Source organism: Hyalella azteca, unplaced genomic scaffold (genome assembly GCF_000764305.2).
Source record: "Hyalella azteca isolate HAZT.00-mixed unplaced genomic scaffold, Hazt_2.0.2 contig7054, whole genome shotgun sequence".
In the NCBI taxonomy this organism is placed as follows: domain Eukaryota; kingdom Metazoa; phylum Arthropoda; class Malacostraca; order Amphipoda; family Hyalellidae; genus Hyalella; species Hyalella azteca.
This window is the reverse complement of record NW_025937189.1, coordinates 65,843-91,188: the sequence shown is the minus strand read 5'-3', so window position 1 is coordinate 91,188 and position 25,346 is coordinate 65,843. Positions and strand designations below refer to the sequence as shown.

The following is a 25,346-nucleotide window of genomic DNA, read 5'->3' as shown; positions in this document are numbered from 1 at the left end:
ATAAACTATGCACCTGGAATATATCTTAATAATAAAGTACACATTAACAATAAAATGACAAATCTGTTAATATAATTCAAAATTGTTTTAGCAAAAATTCATCATTTAAATTAGTTGTTCAAGATTTAAATTCAGAGTTGCTGAGTAGGAGCGAACAATACCTTCTTGGAGAATCAGTAATGGTTGAACATAAAGACTCAGGAGTGGATGGCAGTGAATTGTGAGACTGGAGAGTAGAGTGTTGCAGGCTCACAGGCACGTCAGAGGCCAATTTTCTGCAAGACTCTGAGCTGGATAATTGACATGAATCTTTTGATTGAGGTTCAGGGAGAGGACGCCTGATGTTGTTAGCACTGGCACCGATACCCGCTTTGTACTTGGGAGCAACACTTAACCCTGCACGTCCACTGCAGCCTCCAGCCACAGAAATGCCTCCATTGTCTGCGGCGTGTGTGTTCAATATTGAAGAGTCATTGCTTTGGTCTAGAACGCAATTTTTGGAGCGGACGTAAGAATTGTTATGGAGGGAGTTAGACTGGCTCGAGATCAACAACGATTCGTCAGCTAATCTTTGATTAACTCTTTGATTATGATAAGATTGCTCAGGTCCCATAGGCCATCTTGCAGCAACAGAAATATGTTCCGAGTTGCTTGAAAATGCAGGCTGTCCAGAAGAAGGTTGGTAACAGCCTTGCCGAACGAAACTATGATTATTATTGCGAGCCCCGACCAGCGCAGCAGACGACATATATTCTGTAAGGTGTCGGTGCTGATGACGCTTTGTGTACGTAGATCCTTGAACTGGCACAGTATATTGCTGTGGCTCAGCCATCGCCAACTCCGACTCCATCAAGAGATGGTCTTGATTAACAGGACTGCCAGGAGGGATGGTCTCATCGCATAAAAGTTCTCCATCACCAGTCTCGATTTCAGTTGAATCAGTGTCATCACTGGCGTCGATGTTTGGAGAACTTCCTTCATCCAATTCTTTTTTAGAATCTAAGGCAATATCGCCACCATCCTCTCGCCGAACTGGGGAAGGAAACAATTGGATATTTTTCCTCGTAGATCTAATATTGGGCTCCTCTGTCAGTGATGAAGTTACGCAAGTGTCAGGTGTTCCTTCAACATCGGAAATGATTTCTTCTGCTTTTCTTTTACCAACAGGTTTTTTGCCAGTAGACTCTGTCTTAGGGCTTTTGGGAAGCGAGTTTAAGCTTGATTCAGCCTTAAACTTTTTACAAGGAGTTTTCATTTGACTGTCGGGAGGATCCCCCACGTCGTTGGGGTCCTTTTTCTTACCACGACCGAAAACTTTTCGCTTCTTTTCCGAAGCCGCAGGGCTTTCAATATGATTTTTTTCATTCAACAAATTCACAGGTGATAAATCATTATGCTCTTGCCTAGCTTTTTGTACAACAGCTTCAATGCTTTCTCCCACAGACAACTGCATGGACGACGGAGTGGCGAGGATGCTTACGGTCGTGTCGACAACACGAGACGAGGACTCAACAACAGCTGTTTCAGAAGCTTTTATGCTCGTCGCACAAGAGTTAGCTGATTCACATGAAGTTGTATTGGTGATCGGAGAAGATACAGGAACATTAGAAGCGGATTTAATGTCAGCAAAATGGGTATCGGCAATACCTTGTCGAGAAGCAGTGCCGGGATTTGATATTTCTTCCAATGCTGGCTCGATCGACACAGGTTTTATTTCCTCTTTACCAATTTCGTCGCATCCGCCCGGTCGGCTGAGCAGATGCGGGAAGATCTGATGTTGTCTTTTCAAGAACGACGCTTTGGAATCATCTTTGCAATCGTTTTTCATTGTAGAGGAAGTGTCTCCTGGAATTGTAGAATTGAAAACATTACCACTTTCCATCCCAGCAGTTACTGTAGATGAGTTAGTAGAAGCAACATTTGACGAATTATTATACGAAGAAAGGTCGTTACTAGTCGGTGGAGGAAGCCCCTTAGCGTGAATAGTTTTAGCAAGAGCCCGAGACTGTTTGGGAGGTAATACTTGGGCCATTATATGAGATCCGCTTACAGGACGACGGTTTGCTGCATTAATGCTACCAATAACAACACGGCCGTGGTTCAAGTCAAAATTAGGCCTTGCAATACTTGTGACTTTACCTACTACTTCTCCTTGCGAAAGTTTACTAAGTGGAGACCCTGCAGCGTTCGAATCCAGTTTAACCACCTTAATATCAGTAGCATTGATGTGGTGCAATGGTTTTGGGATAAAGCCGTCTTTTTTCTGCATTGGAGTTTTGTTGAGAACGCCAGCTGTTAACATAGGATCCACCGGTAAACTTCTAAGAGCGCCGAAAATAGGTATTGGCTCGCCAATTGAAGCGCCGCCACACTGTTGGACTTCAGAGGACGAAGAATTATCAGGAGCCTCAGATTTGATTATTTTATTTGGTGTCACTTCCCCTGGATTGGAAGTACTGGAATCTAACTCATCCTTCTTAATAGGAGTTTTCGCAAAACGTTTCACAGGAGTTTCCCTTCGCGTGTCTCGTTCCCATAATTTCTTAGGAGTGAGGGTAGAAAAATCGCCGTCGCTGTCTCCAACTTCAGATTCAGAATTTCTTCTGACTTTGGAACGTTTTTTCCCGTCGGTGTCAGCCTCTTCTTGGGGCGAAGACAGGCTTCCTCTGGAGCCACGACCTTCTTTCTTTGTCCTCATCTCTCCTATTTCAAACGGCTCGGGTTCTTTAAATTCATAAATATCATCTTCAAAACAATCGCTCTTTACTCCGGGACTGCGTTTTATTTTCTCTGGGGTTTGGTCAATCATGGCTTCTGTCTTTTTAGCTGGACTAACGAACAGCGGAGCTTCTAAGGAAGCTTTAGTGTTAGGCGAAGCTTCCAAAGATTTAATTTGATTTTGTTTCTTATCAATATTAGTGCGCTGCAATCGTGGCCCAACGTACGAATGAGCAGGGCTACCAACAAAGCCAAGTTCTTCCTCTTTCTTGATCGGGCGATCAAGCCCCTTCATTTCGGATTCGATCGCCTTCAAGTCGATGTCTCGGCCACACGATTGAGTATACTCTTCGTTAGACTTGATGTCTACATCGAACTTCTCTTCTTTAATTCCTTTTGTATCTCCATCGCAAACAATTTTTTCTTTCTCGATTTTTTGTTCGGCTTTGGGTTCGACTTTGGCCTCAAAGTCAGATTTTAGAAGAGAATTGTTTGACGCGGGAGTAACACGACTGTTGCTGCCGTTAGATTCAACAGAAGCGCTGGAGCAAGAAATGCTCCGGGACGTGAGTGTGCCATCCTCCGAATCGGAGTTTTCAGAATCAGAATTGCCATCATCTAAGGGAAGGAAAAAAAGACAATATATAGCAGGATATTTTTTACATCAAGGCAGCAATTCCACCGCTTGCTTGGTCAGAATAATGAAATATCAATCAAGAATTAACTTTAAATAAATACCAGAAAGCGATTACATGAGGATGGTTCAACATTATCTAAAAATGTTTATATAGTATCTTCTTTCAACTACATAAAAAAATAACAACAGAAAAGCATTACCTCAAAACCTGTTTAAAAATTAACCAACAGCCTTAGATTTTATTAACAGAGAACTCGTTTTTAAAATAAACCATATGAGAGTTCTATCATTTGAAAATTAGATTATACAATAATGATGAACATAACGGCATTGTGGTTAGCAAGAAGTTCTATCATTTGAAAATTAGATTATAAAATAATCAAGAACATACCGGCATTGTGGTTAGCAGGAAGCAAACTTCTGCGAGCACTGCGTCGTCTGCCTTCCTCCCTGACCCCTCCCCCCTTGTCGTCGGGGGGCAGTGACACCTGACGGTCGCCTCCAGCCTTGGAGCGGGTGCCAACGCCCCCCTTACCCGAGCCATCGGTGTCGTCGTCTGCCGCGCTCGAGCGACTCTCACTCGCGCCGCTCTTGTTCGTCCTGCCTTTGGTGTTGGCAGGAGGAGCTGATGTCTTGGCAGGGCACGAGGGCTTCATGTTGCTGGGCGGTTGTGCCACTGGCGCACAGGAGTTCACCTATCGAGAAGTTATTTGTGTTCATGAAAATTGTTTGGCGTTTTCCTTGGACAACTTTACAACTGACTCGCTGTAGTTCATCTACAGAGAATTGCTTTTATATAGAATACAGATTATTTGTGATAACATTTCAGAATAATAATAACTAGAGAAAATAGACGTCGGTACATTTTAGTGGAGATCACTAAAATCACAAAATTTTAAAGCAATGCGACCTTCAAAGAGTCGATATCGATCAAAGTTGCCAAGTTTTTGGAAGGCAAAATGAAAATATAATTATGACACATCAATCAAAACATTTCAATTAAATCAATAAATTTCAAGGATACCGTATGGGTTGAGATCAAATGGGTAAAAAAGGTTTGAAGAACTTTAAGGTAACAAACTATTTTATGTCAATTTAAGGTGATAAATTTGAGACTAAGAGTTGTTTAGATATGAAGGTTTGCAGACCAGAAGTTTTGTACTCGACACATATTTATGTATAGTACTACATAATTCTTCCCTTGATTAATACAAGGGATTAAATTTAAGAGATATTAAAATTACATTACATACGAGAAAAAAGATATCAGTGAATAAAGATGACCCAAGAGTGAGCGTAATTACTACACAATTTACTCACCAATTCTTTTTTAGCATTGCTAGGTGAAGAGTTGGGAAGAACATTCTTTAGTTTATTAGCGACGTTATTGGGAGTGGCGTTACTGACGGGACAATAGCTGGTGTTCTTGGCGATGCGGTTACGTCTGATCCACTCATCATAGCGGGAGTTCCAGCCCTGGTAGTGCACGAAGTACATGAGGTTGTCCACGCTGCTAGTGTCCAGTAACGCGTCCTTAGTCGCGCTGCCCACTGCGCCAAGGCTGCCGCAGCTGTCGCCGTTGCTGCTTAGCATGTCCTCCGTGCTGATCTCCACCACCTGTCCAGGCAGCACAGGTCACAAGAGAGCAAACCGACATCACAATATATGAAAAATATAACCCAGTACTCACTGCAGTGAGTGACAGAGAGCGCATTTTCTCGTCGACGAAAACGTGAAGTCTCGGACAGACAGACAGACAAATGGACATGGGGAGCACAATAGTGCATTTTTTCCATAGATGAGGAAATGTGCTAAAAACATACAATCACTTACGGACAATAACGTCAACAATAAAGCCCTAATATTAATCGCAAATATAAACAAGAAACTCGACTGAGATAAAATTTTTAAGTTAATAAGCAAAACACTAGAAAACTTCATGAATTAAGAACAAAAATTTTACAGGTGGAAAAAGAAAAAAAAGTCATGAAAAAATAAAGTGACTCAGGAATATTGCATTCGACTATTTATAATAATTTCACGAGAACAAAGCATTCAGGCTCGCCGAGCCGTTTAGGAGTAATTTTGAAATATGGAAGCATATTTAAGATTCTCCTCCACAGCTGTGAGCCCTAAACAGGCTACCCTGGGCAGTTCTTTCACTAATTTCCTTGTCCATTCGCATATGAGAAACCCTTTACAACTTTTTATGCTAATCCAGCTTTTCATTTACATTTTTAAGACAGAATAAAATACTTATGAAATTTGATAATTGAATAATTTACGCACAAGACAATTTTAAACATTGCTGATGAAACAATGGAAAACAAACATGATGAGTAGTAGTAGTAGTAGGGAGAGGTTTCTAGCGCTTCAGATCAGTGTCGTCTATTTCGCGCCGAAGGTCCAATATTCGTTTTGCAGGGTCAGCAGGCTTCTTCGTTGGTTTCAGGCTCGTAGCCTGATCCATCTGGTCTAGGGTGTATGCTTCTTCATTTCCAAGGCGCAGGTTCTATCCGTCTTCTGCTATTTCATCTCAACCAGTAATATGATGACACGAATACGACGTCTTGTCAGAGGTGTGGGTCTTTTCTGACCTCTGTCAAGGTGCCGTGCTAGATATCTGGCAGCAGGTTACACTCGATTAGGTATTGTCTAAGGTTGTCAGTTCTAAAGGTGCTTCGGGGAACTTCCCTCAGCATCCTAGACAGCATTTCATTTGGGCTGAGAGCAGTGGTGTTGGGGTAGTAGTTTTGCCGGGTATCACTGTGGCTCGGGCATTCCGTCATAACATGCAAGACCGTCAGGGGTACCAAACAGTCATTGCAATACGGCATTGGACGGCGTTCGATCAGGTACCTGTGAGTGAGGCGCGTGTGGCCGATCCTTAGTCTGCACAGCGCTACCTCCATCTTCCGGGATTTCTGGTATGATGAGGTCCACGCTTGTACACAGTCCTTAATTGTTCTTAGTTTGTTCCCCCTCACATTCAGCCACTGTTCCAGCCAGATATGGCGGATACTTGCCTTGATGATGGGGTAATGGTCCCGGCAAGGGACCTGCTCACTATGGATCACCTGGTCCGAGGAGGCGGCGTTTACCGCCGCCTCATCCGCCCTTTCGTTGCCTCGCACCCCCACGTGTCCGGGCACCCAGGAGACGCTCACCGCTCTCCCCGCCCCAGCCAGGCGCACCAGCCCGGTTAGGATCTCCCAGACGATGGGGTGCCTGCTATTATAGACTCTCAGAGCCTATACCACACTTTTGGAGTCTACAAATATTGTAAAGTCGTCTCCGGGCAGTTGATCTATTAGGTTGAGGGCACAGCTGACACCGACCAGCTCGGCGGTGAAGATTGACGAGCTCGAACTGAGTCTCCTTGACACCACCGCGGCGCCGGCCGCAGCTGCACATCCCACTGCGCCGTTCGTCTTAGAGCCGTCGGTGTAAATATGCGTGGAGTTTGCATGCTTTGTGGATGCATGGTGGAGAAAGATGTTTCTCATCTCGGTTGGGTGTGTCCTTTGCTTCAGTGGGTAGTTTTGGTCCGGGCAGAATGTGTTGATTGGGATGCGCCATGTAGGGGTATCCTCAAATGTGACTGGTATGACTTCTAGTACATGAGCCTGCGTTGTTGCAAGCAGTGTTTCATAGTCTTCGGATGACGGGATATTGTACGGGAAAATATTTGGTCGGTCTTCAGTTATAACGCTGCGCCATGTTGGGGATAGAGGTAGTTGCTTGAGGCGGGCTATCATCTGGAGTGTGAGCTGTATTCGGCGGAGACAGAGAGGAGGCTCGCCGCTCTCTGCATAGAGGCTAATAGTGGGGGATGTTCTGAATGCTCCGGTACATGTCCTGATGGCGGCGTTGTGGACCGGGTCGAGTACAGAAAGGGTTTGTTTTCTTGCGTATTGGTAGATAATACATCCGTAGTCCATCTTTGTTCTAATAATGGCTCTATAGAGGCGAAGTAGGGTCAGCCTGTCCGATCCCCACGACTGTCCGGACAGGTTCTTCATGAGGTCCATCCTCCGGAGGCAGCTGCCCTTCAAAGCCCGCAGGTGGGGCCCCCAAGAGATCCTGCAGTCCCATGTCATGCCAAGGAATTTAGCCACGGGCGATACGGCAATTTGAGTACCCTGTAAAAAACAATGGAGGGAGTTGTTCCTGAGAGCGGTTTCGTTTAAAGTGCATGGCCACGGTTTTCTCACTTGAAAAGGAAAAGCCGTGGTTCATGGCCCACTGACTGGCTCGGTTTATGGCGGTCTGAATACGGCGTGCGAGGGCGGGTAGGTAGTGAGATGACGCATAGATCATAAAATCGTCGACATATAGAGAGGACTGTACGTTGGGAGGAAGGCTGGAGTTGATCCCGTTTATGGCCATCAGGAAGAGCGTGCAGCTGATCACGCTTCCCTGCGGCACACCCTGGTTCTGGACGCATAGAGGTGAGAGCGAAGCCCCCACTCTCACTCTGAAAGATCGGTAGCGCAGAAATTCTTGGATGTACAGGGCCAGGTTACCTTTAATCCCGGCTTGATGGGTGAACTGCAGTATTCCGTGTCGCCAGGTTGTATCGTAGGCCTTTTTCATGTCGAAAAATACGCAAATTGTGTGTTTTCCATCCTTTTTGCTCTTTATGATATGGTTTTGGAGCCGAACGAGTGCTTCCGTAGTGCCTCTGAGGGGGCGGAAGCCGTATTGTGTAGGGGAGATCAGATTTTGGCTTTCTAGATGTTGTACGAGTCGGTTGTTGACAATTCTTTCCAGTACCTTCCCCATACAGCTGGTCAACGCGATGGGGCGGTAGCTGGATAGCTCCAGGGGCGGTTTATTGGGTTTGAGGAAGGCTATTACTGTGGCGGTTCGCCATTGCGATGGAAATGCGTGAGATAACCAAATTTTATTGTACAGGGTTAGAAGGGCTGTTATTCTCATTTTTCTCAGCATTTTGTAGTGAATTCCGTCTGGTCCGGGGCTGGTGTTCTTTTTATAGTGTTGTAATGCGCTGTATAATTCCAGATACGTGATTGGATCATTGTACGGAAGGCTGTGATCACTGATCTGTTCTGAAGTCCATAGGCTGTCGTTCGTGCTGGGCTCTGGTAACACGGAATGGATCAGGATAGTGGCGTCCGCTACTAACATCCGCAAAATGTCGCGCCAGCTCAGTTGCCACCAGCTGGGGATCCGCCGTGATCGGACCATTCACCGTCACGCATGGTTGTTTGTGTGGTGGTTTTCCTGCCATCTTCTTGACTCGCTGCCATATCTTGGACATAGGAGTATTTGCATTTAAGGATGAGATATATCTCTGCCATGACATTTTCCGGGCTGTATTCTTAACATATTGGGCCACGGCTCGGAACCTCTGGTATGCGATTTTATCGGCCAAGTTACCACTGCGTTGAAACCGGCGTAGGGCCCGCTTCCTGTCCAGGTTGGCGCGAGCGCAGTCGTCGTCCCACCATGGAACACGATGCAGGATAGTTCCACCTTTAGAGCGCGGGATTGCAGTACTTGCAGCCACTCTAAGGGCGTTTGTGAGACTTTCTGCCATTTCGTCCACCGATAGGTCATCCTCTAGCTATTTTATAAAATAAATTCAATTGAAAAGACAGAGGAACATAAAATCTTAAAATGAGTAGGAGGGAAGTGTGCACGTTGAATGAGAGGGAGGGTGCAACCAGATGCACGATAGCTCACTCCAGTCAGCCTCGGCCAACGTAATGCTGTGGTTGCTATGCCGCGCTCAGCAATAGGCGAACAGAAGTCTTAGCATTAGTGTCTCTTAAGGTTATAAAAGTAAATGTTGAATATTTCGGCCTTTAAGTACTTACACTTTGGAACTACTAACCTTTGCAACGTAAGTCACTTTGGACTGCTTCGAGTTAGGTCCGTAGAGAACCAGCAACTTGTCTCCAACGTTCACGGGAACGCTGCTCGGGATTCCAGTCTTACTTTCCCTGAGGAAAATATAAAAAAGTTTAACATTAAATAATCACTATCTACTGATTAAATGAGCAGCGCTTGTTGAAATTAATCTCGGGACAATTTTCAGGAACTAAAACATATAGATGAAAAATAAATTGTTGCTGGCGATATCTATTTAATAGTTTCGTAATTAATTGGTCACGGTCATTATTCTAATATAGAATCAAGAAGACGATAGCCAATTCCCGAGATCGCAAGACAATTGTAGTTAAAATTATTATACATAAAATATACGGAACACTAAAGTATCGATGTTACGTGTCCACTAAATGAACAGTACGAGCTAAAATACTTTCCGAGATCTGAAAATTACATCAAAAAATAATGATCAGCTTCTATTTTAAGATCTACGAGAATGACGAGTGTTACGAATGTATTTATGGGTTCTTGAATCTCAACTGCGATAACTCTGTGAACTGCGTGCAAAGAAACAGTTGAAATAAACGAAGCAGGCACACTTCTTGTTGAGATAAGAGTGATGGTCTGAGTGACACTTGACATCTAATTTGTAAGGAAGAGCCTTACGCATTCGGCGTTGTTCTACCCGTTGACGCTTGAGAACGACCCTCATCTTAATTCTTATAAAAACGCCTACGATGTTCAATTTTTTTTGTCACGAAAACAATACAATTCATAAAACATTGATCCATGATATTCAAATATACCTCATAATACTTAATTATCAAAATATTTGCACAATGAAAAAAAATTCTCTGGATGCAGGCGGATGATTCAAATTAATAACCAAACACACAGGAAATCATTTCATATTTTCACTCATAAAAAAAAACTCAACAAATAAGATAAACAATGTTGATTGACAACACTAAACTAACCCTTGAACTTCGGCGTCCATGAGAATGTTGGCTTCAAGCCTCTTCTTGCGCCCCTTCTTTGCCTTGTCGCTCTCGTCAGCAGACCGCGCGGAGCCGTTCGAGCCTTTAGTGCTGCTCGCCCCGCCTCTTGTCCTACCGGAGCCGCGGCACGCGCCCCCACCGCGCCTTTTTCCTGACCCGTTCTCACCAAAACTGCCTCCTCCGCTCGCTGAACTGTGACATGACTCGTTGTCTTGGCTGTCAGAGTCGTTGTCAAGATCCAGGGAGGTGCCTAGTGATGAAGCAGTCAGTTTCTTGCGAGAATTTGAAGAGGAAACCACCACAGACTTGCGCAAGTTGCCGACCGAAGGAGAGGACGGCGGAGCGGACAGTTCCCGACTACCCTCTCGTTGGCGGGAGGCTCTAGAACGCCTCTGCGCACGACCACACGCATGAGTCATATGTAAGTACAAAGTTTTTCTTTCGGGTATTTAACGACTTTTAGGAATATCAACAAATACTTTCACTTCTATACGAACATCTAAATTATGTTTAGATGTTCGTCAGGAACTATATGAATATAAAGACTAAGGATTCACAGCCTAATCTAAAATTCATTAAATAAAAACGACATTTAAAAATTAAATGCTCACCGTCTTGCTGTCAAGTTCAGTCTCGTTGCACTCTTCGTCATCCTCGGAGTCAGGCTCGTCTCCTTTAGCCCTACCCTCCTTGCCGGTGTCAGACTCGCCTCGTGCACTGGACCGCGTGCGCATTTCGCTGGACGCCGCGTCTTGGAGGTCCTTGGCAGCGTCAGGCTTTGTCGTGACACTCGTGCCAACAGCAGCCACTGCACGGCTATCCGTGGGTGTTTCAGATCTGCCAGGTGTACCTCTGCCCAACTTGGCTACGCTCGATCTGAAATAGGAGGCAAAGATGATATGGCGTGCGAGGTAATAAAACCAAGAAAACCAAGGAAGGTGATGATCAATGATCACCAGAGAAATATTTAGATCAGAGAACTCCTCCTTTTGGTTTGCTGATCAATGATCACTAAGGCAGGTGGTTTGCTGATCAATGATCACAAAGGCAGGTGGTTTGCTGATTAATGATCACCAAGGCAGGTGGTTTGCTGATCAATGATCACCAAGGCAGGTGGTTTGCTGATCAATGATCATCAAGGCAGGTGGTTTGCTGATCAATGATCATCAAGGTAGCTCGTTCAATTATCAATAATTAGATCGGATAATAGATAATAATATGAGCAGTATGCACGTCTAAAGTAGGTTGGTCTGAGCAATGATCAGACAGGACGAAAACTTGAGATTTTGAATAATTGAGACCTTCCGCCTCTTTGGCGATGCTATATTTTGACCTTCGGTGCGAAATAGCTTGATAGCTGAAGCGCTAGCAAACCATTATACTACTACTACTACTACGAAAATTTACGTTAATGCCAGGTATGGAAGCAATGACATGCATTTAGACCAAGGAACTGAATTTCAATGCACAGTTGATATAGAAAAATTTCGTAACTATAGTATATGTTAGATATAGGAGAGGCTGAAATATAAATACCGAGCAGGAGAATAGAATAGAGCATCTTTTTGGCCGCGCTGTTTGGATGCAGCAGCAGCTGTTAGGCCAGCAGTGGAGGCTACAGAAGACGGCGGCGTCCCGGCTGCAGTGTTGGCGGCAACGTCTGGAGCTCGGCCAGCTTCTTGCCGAGTAATGCGGCTGAAGATTTGAACAAAAACATTAACCTTAATCATAGTAATGATATACAACAACGGGCTCTAGAGTCAATGTCAAAAATGATATAGACAATGTCAATGTTTTGAGTCAAAAATAAAGCAAGTTGTCATCTCTGAAGCTTCGCACATGGAAATATCAATGGACTATAAAATTTGAATTCAGCAAAGTTATTAAGGAAAGCGTAATATGCCCATAATTCTAGTTCTCGCGACTGCAAGCGAAGCAATATGTAATCAAAGAAAACATTGAAAATCGTCTCAACAGATCGAGAGTATCGGCGCCATTGCCAGCGTTTTCTAAAAAAGGCAGACGAACGAAAAAATAACCATGTAGATAAGGACAGAAATGATTTCGGATAGAAGGGATATGCACATATGCGTACAGTGAGCACAGCACACCTGTACGTTCTGATATCCTTGGGAGTGGTTGAGACTGTCTCAGGCTCATCATCTTCTTCCTCCTCATCGTCGCCATCGTCGTCGTCATCACCACCACCACCTCCACTTTTCTTGCTGGTGTCCCGAAGCGCCCCCCGCCGACTGGGGGGGCGCCCTTTGACACCGCTTCTAGGGGTGCCGTTGCCGCCGCGTATGATGGTGCCTACGTACATGACTCATTCAAACCTCGTACATGGAACTGCTTAAACTTTGGCAGGAACGTAATACTTATAATTGCAGGTGCCTCGATGTGTTCGAGCACCATCAGCATGTACTTTACAGCACAAGCAACTGCGACATTAGCATGTACTTTACAGCACAAGCAACTGCGACATTCTCATGTACTCCACAGCACAAGCAATAGCACCAACATTACCTTTGTACTTTACAGAATAAGCAGCTGCATCAACATTAGCACTATTCTATTCTACTCCATCTACATCAGTGATTATTTAAAGATCCAGTGTCAAAGAACGCAGTAAAAACAATTTCTTTCCCAAATCCCAACTTATAAAACTTTCAAGGTTAATTTCGGACCGTAATAGTTCTCATGACGAAAAGAATATTTAGAACAGAGAACCTAACAAGACTAGACATCCCACCAGCGATGCTGGAGGGCTGAGGCTGCGAAGGCTGTGAGGGCTGAACCTCCCCTGACGCGGCGCCTGCAGCTGACCGCGTCGGGGACGCGCTTGCCGACCCTGATCTGGCGGGGCTGTTCGCTCCTGGGTATGAACAATAGGTACATCAGTAGGGAAAACTATATGCAAAGTTAGATTCAAAATTTAAATATTCTATGAAGAACTATATAAATTCGTTCTTTTTAATTATAATTTACAAAAATCTGCGTTTAAAAATTACTTTTTAAAGACACTTCTAAAGAGGCCAGTGTCTCCGATGTTACACACGTACAATGAATTTCTAATTTTATTTTTAAATAAAAAAAATTTTTTTTAATGTTAAAAAAATTAATTTAAACAATTTTTTATTCTGCCCATAGATTCAAGCATTGTTTTCGACCTTACGGAAGTGTGCAAAATTTCAGATCAATTGGACAGGTAGAAGTGTGTTTCAAATATCGATTATAAGATTTGTAGCAGACAAATAAACAAACAAGAAGTGAAGTTAAAGAGAAGTGTAGTAATAAAATGGTTTTGAAAGTGCAAATGATGAAAAAACCTTAGCCGTTAGTCACAAAATCTGGCAACATTGACAGATTGGATGGCTTTTGAAGCCTATGGGCTTACCAAGTCCGTGGACAGAGTGAGGGCTTTTGTCGACCCTGTCGCAGTCGCGTATGAGGGAGCGGCCCCCCGAGCGTGGGCGCGAGGGCGCCATGCGGCGAGGGCTGCTCACCATCGTACAGCCCAACTTGCGGTAGAAGTCCTCAAAGCTGTGCAGGTACCTGCGCACAGGGCACGAGGATAAACACATAGCGTGGGCAGTTGGGGCGATATACTTCAGAGGCAATCAACTAAGAAAAAGAATAAATGGGGGCAAGACTGAGAATGGCACATTTAACAATGCAATGCAGGTAAGAATTTTCCCTTGATGAAGAAAGGAAGAAACTACATATCCATCGCTGCTGCGGACATACACAAGGAAATCAGTTTTATGGTAACAGACAAACAAATGCGAGGAAATTAACCTCAACTCCTAAGGCAAACCAATATCATAAAATTAGGCCTATTCATATTAAAGGAAATTGATCCCACAGCCATGGAAGGGAGAATCCATGGACGTTAAGGGGACCGACTACCTTAAAATTTTCAATTTTGGCGTTTTCCGGTTTTTGAGCTCATCTTAAAGCTTAGTTTTTGACGCATCCAACCGTACCAGAATCATCCCTCTACGTAACAGCCCTCCGAAGGGAGGGAGTTTTTAGAGCCCTTAACTAAAGCCTATGGGATTAATTAGAAGGGTGGACACACTAAAAAGGAACGTCTGACGTAAAGCGGCCAATCATGGCATTATCCGGTGCTCATACTCATCTAAAAGCTTACTTTCTGACGATTCCATTGGTGGCAGAATCATCTTTCTACCTCCATTTTTACGTTCACCACGCCCCATGGAACGGGGGCGGTGGGATGCGGCCTTAACAAATTCCTAAGGCATTAATTACGGGGCGTGACTTGATATACTGCCAGATGCAGCCAGGTCTTTCAGTGCCCATCATGACAGCGAGGTGAAAGGTGTGCAGCCACTCGCTCTATGCCTTCCTCACTTAGTTTTAAGGCTTGTTTGCGGTATGTTGGCGACGTTACGACTCTTTTACGTCATTTTACGTGCCGCCCGGCAGTTTTTTGGGCGTCCTGAAAACCTCCGATTGGTCGCACGGCAAACCTATCTCCTCCTACAGTTTCCATGTACAAAATTGCTGTGCAATTTAAAAACTTGTATATTAATACCAATGATCTTGTAAAGATTAAAATTCCAAAAGCACTCCCACGCCGTGAATACAGCATACGCTTGAATGTTGTAATCGCGCCCATAGTAGGTTAGTAACTGATTACTGGCCAGTAGATTCCTAGACGTCACTCATCTCAGACCAGACCTATCGGTCTGCACAGCACGGCCTATGGCAGCGTAGCAGTTTTGTCTGGGGGGCTAGCTCGCACGTTAGGCTTGCGTTTCTCATGGCATTTCTCTCCGTGTCCTGAGCGCATAGCACACACGCAAAGCAGCGCAGCCTTCTACAACGCAGCGCTTGGCCTGGCTTGTCACTTGACTAGGTGGTTGGCTATGGGGGAGCCGAGAAGTGGTGAGGAACGATCTGCGCACTGATGGCCTTTAGTTTAAGACGTGAAGTGGCGCTTAAGGTGGAGGGTGCCTGGAGCGGAGTCTGAGTCAGGGACCTTGGAACTTGCCAAAGAACTCTATCTTTCAATAAACTGGTGCACTGTTTCGACTCTTAGTTTCACCTTCCCCGTAAATTTAGTGCATTCCAAGCTACAGCAATGAGACATATACCATTCGATTTGTAAAGACCATACCTATAGAACTAATGATCATTTTTTTGAATTTCTGTCTGGTTCGTTTTTTATATGGGGGAGAAGGGGGGGGGAGGGGGAAAAATGAGAAAAAATGAGAAAAATTGGATAAAACGCGCATAAAAAAAACTAAGGGGAAAATGAGAAAAATGATCATCAAATCTATAGGTATGCTCCTTACGAACCGAATGATGTGTCTCGATGTTGTAGGATGATATTTGTAGGAGGAGATAGATTTTCTAAAGTACCCATTTTTAGCCGTTTTCTATGAATTTCACGTTTTCTGTCAATTTTTTCGAAAAATTCATACGAGCAAAATGTTATTTTTTTTTTACATTTTACGTATGTATGTGAAGTTTCATGATGATCGGATAATAACTGTAGAAGTTTTTCCGGAGGGTAGTCGGTCCCCTTAATTCGACTACAGCAGACAAACAAATTGAGGGAGGCACATTCAGCCTAAGGAACCTAACTAATAAATTAGTCACAATAGAACAAAACATGGAAAAATGAATAAGGAGTAAAACATAAGGGAATAAAAGGAGCTATCATGTACTGTAAAAATAAAATGTCATGTAAAAAACAAAAATTTAGTGATAACACCGTTACAGAAACCTGATACAAAATACACCAAGAATCTCAGAGGGCTTAAGAATGTTGTCTTTCTCTATCAGGTTACGATGGCGATAAAAACAAGGGACGAAGCGTTTAGAAATAATACTTACAGGGTGAGAAAAAAATGAACTCACCTCTTGTACGCGGATTTGATGAGATTAGGACCTTGTGACCCCAATGAGCTGAGGTTCATTTTGTGAGCAACCACCTTCAGTTGATTCTGATTTAAAACTCGGTTAAAGCCACCCAGCTTCTGCACAATCTGCATAAACAAAATAATAGTTATACTAAGGGAATTTCCTGAACGATCTGTTTATAAATTTTTCACGTGACATAAATAATAATGCCGCATGAAAAAATGAAAAACATATCATTTTGTTTAGGAAATTATCTTGAAATAATTATTCGTCACAATAGTCAATTTCATATAAAATGTCAGACTATGAATATAAAATGATTGTAAGCATCAGATGATTTTGACATCGCAAAAACTATTATCAAAGGTATCATTCATACAAATAACTTTATTGAGAAAACAGACCATAAGGATACACAAATTTGCATATATATTATCAAAGGATTGAAATAGTGAGATATTTGACTGACCTTAAACAGTCTGTAAAGATCGAGGTCTCTGTTGGCGATAGTAGGGCCCTTGTTGATAGGCGTCCCACAATCCTCCATGAACTTGTAAAGCTGAGCCACGAAATGATCTTTCTCCTCGCGAGGCTCGTCGTCAGATTCCTGCACATTTTTAACCAATTATTTTCAAGACAAAAACCGGTTCAACGCAATAGAATCCTCACAATTATTTAGAATGAGATATTATAAATGACAAGTCCCAGCAAATGCGTTCCTAAGGTTAACAGATAGCCATAAATTTGCTCCAAGAGTTTGGTAGTTAAACCCAAAAATGTGAATGAACCAATAATACATACATAAACCGAATATTGGGTAAAGGAACTCTTATCGAATCTCGTAACTCGCAACAAGGGTGAAATTGAAAAATATTCAGGCACCAACAAATAAGCGTAAACAAAACTTAGAACACTTCATCCGGAGCAAAGATTTGAAAAGTTTATTCAGTGACTGACATCGGACTCGGTGCCGTCAGTATCTTGTTCAGAGATGTCCATGCCAAAGAGCACGTCGCGGTCCCAGTGTGGGGGCAACACGTCCGTGTTCAGGTACTCCATGGCCTTGTCCACGGCAGCCTTCAGGCTCCCTAGAGTGACTTTAGCTCCTATCTCTTTGGTGAACGTCGTCGCCTCCTTCTTAGGCACCGTGTAGCTGAAAACGAAATATGTATTCCTCACATTAGTTACTTTATTTTCTCGTACTCCATTAGCTCAGTACAATATTGTAGTGCCTAAATCGAAAAAATTGTGCGCAATTAGCCTGAGGTCTTTTGGGAAAAATATAAAAAATGTTAATATATGATTATGGACAACTCTGGCTCTTTCAAATAACCGGTGATTATCAATAAATCATACAGGTCCAAATGTCCGCCGTCAGTGACGTGACTTTCATCAGCCTTTTAAAACCAGAATGATATTTCACATAAAAAACATGAAACAATCCAACATACTGGGTCACAACAAATGAATCATTTCACAACAACTCACTATCTGCCATCTTGGAAGCTCCTGACGAGGAAGTCTTTGCGGGTGTCGATCCTAACCGTGTCCTGGGCAGTGGGGGCGACCACCAGCCCAGGGAACCAATTGTCGCGCTGCTTCTTCTTGTTGTCACAAGCCTCGACACACACGACCTGGTCATTCAAATAGGAAATTACTAAACATATGCATACAATAAGGATTCTACATCCACGTCACGTCATGAATATTAAAGTGAATTCTTAAAAATCTAGAGAAAATTAAAGCCACATAGCAGCGCATTATACTATGGGGGAATGACTTACTCATACATCACTCACAGACAAAATACTCAGCTTTTATCCAATATGAACCAATACATAAATTAATTACTAAATTACAATAATGATAGGATCACAATTTGCAACAGTAAATCGTAGATAAAATTCTTCATAAATGCATATATTTTGTCATATTTCAAGACGATCCAATGTAAAAAATTATATTACATAATATTTTGAGACTTTGTTGAGGTATAAAACTTGCCATTGAAAATGTATGGTTAGGTTAGGTTGTATATAAATACTTTAACCTTGATATTTGGCAGCAAGGAGATGCACAATAATATTAAGAAACTATGCAACAGTAAATATTGTTCGATACATTGTATTGCTATCCATTGTAATTCCTAGATCAGTCTTACAAATAGAGATCTTCCAAGCAGGCAATGCATGCAGAAATGCACATGCTGACTTGGGAGACTTCAATATTGCAATACCGTACATCAGACATTTTACACCATTGGCCTTTCAAGGAAGTCTGCCCGATTATTTATTATTTACTATCATCAAATTTGTTCAACAATAAACTACACTATTACCAGTAGTTTTACTAACGATGAACAACAAAACTAAGCTTAACAAAGAGAGCCTTCTAAGCTGACATCTACCTTGCTGATATCCTGTTCCCACTCCTCCCTACGCGCACAGTGCGTCTTGTGGACGTCTTCTTCTTCTCCAGACGACGCGCTACTGTCTGAACCTGACCCGCCACTTGTGCTGCAAAAAATTTAAATATTCATTAAAAAAATATACAGTACATTAATGTCACACAGCAGTGGATTAAATGCATTAGAAGTTCTTTTATACAGAGTGGTTCTGCATAAAGATAATAGAAGGAATTAATGTATGCTTTATTTGCAAAAGGTTTTTGCACTAAAAAGGTTGCACTAACAATTTTTTAGAGCAACAGCCCATGCGACTTCAGGCATTCCATTGCAAAGCTAAAGAAGACTCCACAAACAGTACAATCTCGGATGTCCCCTACAGCAACGTACTTGTGGCGACCACCACCAGATTTGTGGCGTCGAGCGACACCTCTCCTGCCCAGGCCTCCACCGCCCACCACGGGGCTGCCAAAGTGTTCAGGGTGCGTCAGGGGCAGTTGGTCCAGACTCTCACTCTCAGCAAAGTGCCGGCCGCTCTTCAGGCAGAGGGAAGTGCGCCGCAAAGTTGTGATGTCCCCGTCATCAAACACTGAGAAAATTATCACAGTCAGCATTCATAATTAAAAAATTCTCTCTTATCTTCTGGTTTCTTTTACAAATAAATGTTTTCACCATCCTCACATTGATTGGAATATCAATCATTAAAAATACTACCTTGAGAATCGTACCTAAAGCTGAGACCTAAAGTCTCAGACCCAACGTCTCACTTCTAGAAGGTACGGTACCTAAACTGAGAATCGTATCTCAGAGGCCACAAGCCTCTTAAATGAAACTAGAGACCCTCTGTGACCATAAGTCTCAGTGGCCATGAGTCTCAGTGGTAATTAAGTCTCTGTGACTACGAGTCTCTGTGACCATGAGTCTCCATGACCATGAGAGACCCTGCATGACCCAACACCAGTCAAATGAATCAACAAGCTATATAGAACTCTTGCTTATTTAAGCACACGCATTTATTGATTAGCTTCCTAAATGAATGACCCACACAAAAATATGGACTAATGCTTCAACCATCAAGAAGTAAACGATGTTAAAATCATTTCATTTGAAAATGAAAGAAATAGATATTCCCAAAACAAACTTCTAGTCTAGTTAAGTGGCTATTGGTATGTATTAGCATTATATGTTTTGTGGTTTTAATCTTTCTTCATTTTAATAGAATAGTATATCTCAGCTTTAGAACATAGGTATGAACTATGAAATTAAATTCATGAACTCATCAGTAAATTGTATCAAGTTAACTTATTTGAAAACTTGGATTTCATGGTTGATGGATAAAATTAACATTACTCCTATTTCTGAAGTAACAACATATTGCAGATAGAAATAAGTGGACATGACAGATAGAGCAATACTGTAGAGATTAAATATATTGGGACTACTATGATCCTTATTTGTGTAGCAACAGGTGCATGAATCATCCCAGAGAATGCATTGTTAGCAACAGGGAAGAAATTGCACGAGCTGGACCTCTGAACTTGCATAGGATTTGATGAAAGTAGAATTTTCATTCTAACTCCTGGCTGGAACTAGGGGTACCTATGAGAACCTCAGGTGAGACTCTTGCATTGGTAAGCCACATGTCTCTTGGTAATATATTTGATAAGAAAAGTTGGCATGTCTCCCACAGCCTTAAAATATATCAAATCTTTAGGTATTTATCTGGACATCCCATGACCGTAACATGATTTAACCTCCTAAAAGTAATATATTTTTAAATAATTAAAAAATCCACACATATCTTTGAAAAAGAAAAAAACTGCCAACACTCACCAACAGTGTACTGACTGCAATCCTGTATCTTGGCAATGGTAGCATCTTGATGGTTGGCTCGATCAGGATGCATTGCCTTCACAGAGCTCCCTACTTTGAGCAGTCCTTTAACTTGCTCGTCTGACACCACATGGCTCCCCAGGCCACCTTTGTATGTAACCTGAGAAAAAAAAAACATTTTAGTATATGCAATGATTGTGAGTTCCATCATCGAAAACTTATTTATTTGAGAATGATTTATAATTTTGCTTGAAACATGTATCATCTTGCACAATCAAATGATTGGCTGTATCTGCTATAAAAAATGAACATTTTGATAAAAATTGAAAATAAATACTTTCTTTGTAAATAATCAAAGTCAATAAATAAAATAATCAAAGTGCTCAGTGTGCTAAATGACCAAAAAATTGATTGGATATATTAAAAAAAAGTAGAGGATAGTATAAATTTATTTTACTTATACCAAAATAATTTTGAAACATGATTTTTATTTAATTGAAATATTTAATGAAAACAAGTATTAATTAAACTACACTGATGCCATCATCGATTTGTGTTCATATGAAAAAAAAAAAAATGTGTAACCAGAGATGCGCTACATTTTACATGTATCAAGTGATCAACATTATCATTCATTCAAGTGCAGAGATTTCAAACAAATTATAAAATAATATAGCAGCAGCAACAGGTTCCATGAAAAATTCTTTTTGTTTCATTTCCTTTGACCGAGTTTTTTCAGCCAGTTTTTTTTCAGGAGCATATATAAGACAAGCTAGGTAGATACTTGGGCAGAAACTGTGGGGAATTTAACTTGACCCAGCATCCTTAAATAAATTTTAATTGCTGAATTGAAACAATACAGTTTTACATGCAATTTACAAAAATCACCAGTTAAACATTCTGTTCCAACAAAAATTTCAATTGCTCAATATTACAGATTGATCCCAAATTTTGGCAGCTCAGGAGAAAAATTTAACCCTTTTGATATGGGTTAAATATTTCTCCTCAGCTATATATAGCATTGCCAGCCAGATCAATAGTATGATAAATTACAATGCATTGTTTCACACTCCAACTACAGTAAAATATATATAATTGAAATGGAAGAGCACATACCTTTATTTTAACACATTTCTCAACTTTGTGAACCTTGGCTTCACAAAAAGCTCCTTTGTATTTGGCTGAGACTTCAGTACCAACACTGAGAAAAGGAGGATCTTCTGCCTGTAAATTATAAATCACATTAGAAACCATACAAAGATTGAGTAATTAATTAACATCAGTGTTTATTAATTACTTAATTATAAGTAGGATTGCCACTGGGATGTTAAATCACATGTTGGCCACAAAAGGCATGAAACAAAATAGCATCATAAATAACTTGTCTACTATATCATTATCAAAGCTTTAAATTTTCTTTATTGTATTCATAATTAGCTATCTCACATTTGATTCAGCTTTCATTTCAAAACACAGCACCAACTAGAAGCATATATAATAATAGGCTATAGCTTTCAGTTTAACTTTTAGAAGGGGAAGGATGAAACTTGAAGCCCATGCTTCAGACAAAAAAAATGCTTTATGCATTTGCTGAAAAAAATTAGGTAGCAACAGAGCATATCAATTCAGACATTTGAAAACTTAGTGGATATAATTGACGTTTTACAAGCACCAACCAAAAAACTCCATCATAACCTCAACAGTACCGTCAACAACTTTTCTACTTTCTTTTGGTTTTACAAAGCCATGTTTTACTGGCAAAACCGTCAAAAGCTGAGTTCACAGTTCACAAACAACATGGCGACGACAATTGACAAACGTTTGTATAGCAAGTTGAAATAAGTTAGGCTACAACAGTCTTTTTCGCAGTTATAATGCCATGTGGCTTGATAAATACATAAATATATTATAAAAATGCTAACTAGAATACTATTTTCACAAATAGTTTGCAGAGTTTAAAACTATCGAATACGATTCCATTGTCCAGGTGACGACGTATGGATAGGATTAGGAACAAAGCAAAGTCGAGAAGTCGTCGTAAGGCTATGCCAGTAAGCACTGGTATCTGCGACATCATCTAAAAATTACAGACGATACCTTAATACCGTCATTCCTGTCAAAAGCAGCAAAGAAAGAGCTTGCTTGCAAAATGGCTCAGCCTTCCATGGTTCAACACGTAACGGGTTTCACTGCGCATTAACTTCATTCAGACTTAATAAAATTCAAACTTTTTTGTTTAAAAATACTGACCTGCATCATTTTGAAGTAAATATTAAGCTGATGTCTCTAAAATAAAGAGTGGTCAAGCAATAAAACTACATATTAGATATTTCATATAACTACACGCTCACATCACTGACACCCTTCACCGCTAGTGGCATACTGAGGAAACTCGATCTCAAAAGGCATTGCATCGCCAGCACCTCAAACATACATAGCACTATTCTGTTCTTAGATGACAGACAGTTATGCCAAAAACTTCAATTATATTTCACCATAATTTCCAAAGATTTAACGTGAATATTTTTATTTCTATTGAAATAATGCATGTAGAATGTACTTGCTAATATGTCAATTTGCTAGCAATAAGCCTGATGGCGCGCTGTTGAATTTTGCGTTCATAATAATGTACTATAATTTACCAAAAATATGAATTATATATCAAAAGTCTGGTTATTTTGGTCTATTCTTTCATTTATATACATGTTATGAAAAAATTATAAGCTTGTCATGAAGAGCAGCGACCTCTAGTGTGTGTTATGACTCACCATGTTTTCGCGCTCTGGCCACTGCGAGAATTGTGGATCGTGATTGGCCGCTGAAACACAAATAAGACAACGTTCATGGCAGTTGGCCTCAAGATAGGACAGAGGATGGTGAAAATTTACAGAACGCAGATTTATTAAACGTTGAAATTCTTCACCAATCTATCTGATTTGATCATCACCATGCAATGCCTCGTGACTCCTTTCGCTACGCAAGTCATGACAAGTTGATTTCCAACAGTCGTTCGACCCATTGCGACCCTGTTCCATTCTGAAAAATTATTTCTAGTACACAGTAGATCTTTTCTTTATTTACATCTAAATATTTTCTATCTAGATGTGGGTTGAAGAGCTCATATTCCAGATAGAATAAGAATAAAAATTCCACTCGAGAAATAAACTTCATCTGGAAATTTAAATTACAATCAAAATATTTGGTCATTTTAAAATATTTGAAACCCTTAGCCAAAAAGCATTGAAATTTTAACGAGCGTTTCTTTTGCTATAATACTGATGACATTTCCGATATCTCCAGAGATTATTAAGTATCTTCAAACTAAACTTGAGTTATGTTGTAGTGAACTACTCTAATGTTCTGTAGCAAACCAAAAAGATAGGCACGTGAAATTAAGGTAAAATTGTGCGCGAAAAACTTTCACATAGTGTGCTATTTACTGTAGGATTAGTTTGTGGTAGGAATGAGATGATTGATATCTTTGGTTGAAACGATTGACGTATAAACGTCTTGCTCTCTAATTATGTAAATATTTTTACTTTTAACTCAGTCCATCTGCTGAATGCACAAATAGGCTAACGATTTATTACGAATCACTAATCAACTCGTTTTATTGTGTTACTGTTTTCATGTCATTTTTTTATCGTTTGTAGTTCAGCTGTGCCATTACGTTTGTAAGTCAGCTGCACCATAAACTTGGTTGTTGCTTAATTCCTCCACAAGTAAAGTATTCCTCCACACCTACGAAACCTACGATAAACGATTGAATTGTATTGAGTATTAAGATCACTAACGTGCTTAAATTGCAAATTTACCAAAAATTCAAAAGCAAAGGTAATAGCCATAAAGTTCAACATTTGTTATTAGAGAAAACGTTTCGGAGTCCAGCCCCATCGTCAGTACAAAACCTAGGGCACAGATACCAACAATTAGTAATATGATATTCGCATTCAAACAATTCACCTAAAATGGAGAAAATTTGAGCCTAAATCTAGAAGAGAAAAAATATATAAATATTAGTAAACATGAACATAAAGAATGATCTATTTACAATTACGAGAGGATATCAAATGAAAGCGGCATTTAAAACTGACCCCCTGTTTAAATAAAATACTTTAAAAAGAAAAATTTAAAAAAAAACACGTTTTTCTTGTTGACTATAAAGTAGAAAATAAATTATGGCTCGCCCCAAAAAACGTGTGTCGGGCAGATTTATGATTAAAGCGAAAAGCACCCAACACACGAATTTTGGATATTTGATGGTGAACGTACAGCCCGACCCACGTTTTTTGGGGCGAACCATAATTTATTTTCTACTTTTTAGTCCACAAGAAAGACATGTTTTTTTTAAGTTTTTTTAAGTATTTTATTTTCTACTTTTTAGTACGTACGTATCGATGATACGCAGCGTTAGCGCCTGCTCGTCTATAACGTCAGCGCCCGCACGTCATACTATATATATGTATATATATACTATATATATACTTTACTCAATTAAACTAATTTCGGTCTCTAATTACTAGTTTTTATGATTGTATCTGAAATTGTTAGGCGAAAATAGCCTGCATGCCGAATTTCAGATCTCTAGAACAATCAAAAGTGGGCTAATTTTTGTTGTCAATGTTAACAACAAACAAACAAACGCGAAGCTAAGCTAAGAAAAACGTGTTAAAAACGTATTAAAAACGTGTTAAAATATACAATGATTCTAAAATTCGAAGATCAGAAACACCGGTTGTGAAAGCTAAAACTTTAAAATCACTATTGGACACCGGGACATTGCATGCATTGCTCGGCATGAATGCGTACGGCTGAATGGCAGTACGGCTGAACAAACTCGGCAGTATGCGCAAGTTAGTTTCATGTTCTATAACTCCTTCCTCTATGCTCTGCCAGCCTAGTACATATAAAAATAATATACGTTTAAAAATTACTTTTTTAAGACAACACTTCTAAAGAATGCAGTGTTTCCAATGTTACAGATGTACAATGAATTTCTAATTTTATT

The 25,346-nt window shown here is 40.8% G+C and overlaps 1 protein-coding gene across 1 annotated transcript in view; it reads right to left on the bottom strand.

Annotated features, from left to right (window-relative positions):
• Positions 1-22,704, bottom strand: part of LOC108668718 — a 28,263-nt gene extending 5,559 nt beyond the window's left edge. The window contains exons 1-19 of the mRNA XM_018155962.2: positions 22,589-22,704; positions 21,455-21,562; positions 20,339-20,498; positions 18,896-19,094; positions 18,509-18,617; positions 17,590-17,735; positions 17,059-17,254; positions 16,571-16,708; positions 16,099-16,226; positions 13,607-13,764; positions 12,962-13,084; positions 12,321-12,522; positions 11,746-11,904; positions 10,821-11,085; positions 10,189-10,601; positions 9,216-9,324; positions 4,676-4,972; positions 3,747-4,050; positions 162-3,336 (exon numbers count right to left, since the gene is read on the bottom strand). Coding sequence (XP_018011451.1) covers positions 162-3,336; positions 3,747-4,050; positions 4,676-4,972; positions 9,216-9,324; positions 10,189-10,601; positions 10,821-11,085; positions 11,746-11,904; positions 12,321-12,522; positions 12,962-13,084; positions 13,607-13,764; positions 16,099-16,226; positions 16,571-16,708; positions 17,059-17,254; positions 17,590-17,735; positions 18,509-18,617; positions 18,896-19,094; positions 20,339-20,498; positions 21,455-21,562; positions 22,589-22,597 — 6,398 coding nt within the window. The 5' untranslated portion in view covers positions 22,598-22,704. The remainder of the gene's footprint in view (positions 1-161; positions 3,337-3,746; positions 4,051-4,675; positions 4,973-9,215; positions 9,325-10,188; positions 10,602-10,820; positions 11,086-11,745; positions 11,905-12,320; positions 12,523-12,961; positions 13,085-13,606; positions 13,765-16,098; positions 16,227-16,570; positions 16,709-17,058; positions 17,255-17,589; positions 17,736-18,508; positions 18,618-18,895; positions 19,095-20,338; positions 20,499-21,454; positions 21,563-22,588) is intronic.
• Positions 22,705-25,346: the final 2,642 nt, after the last annotated feature.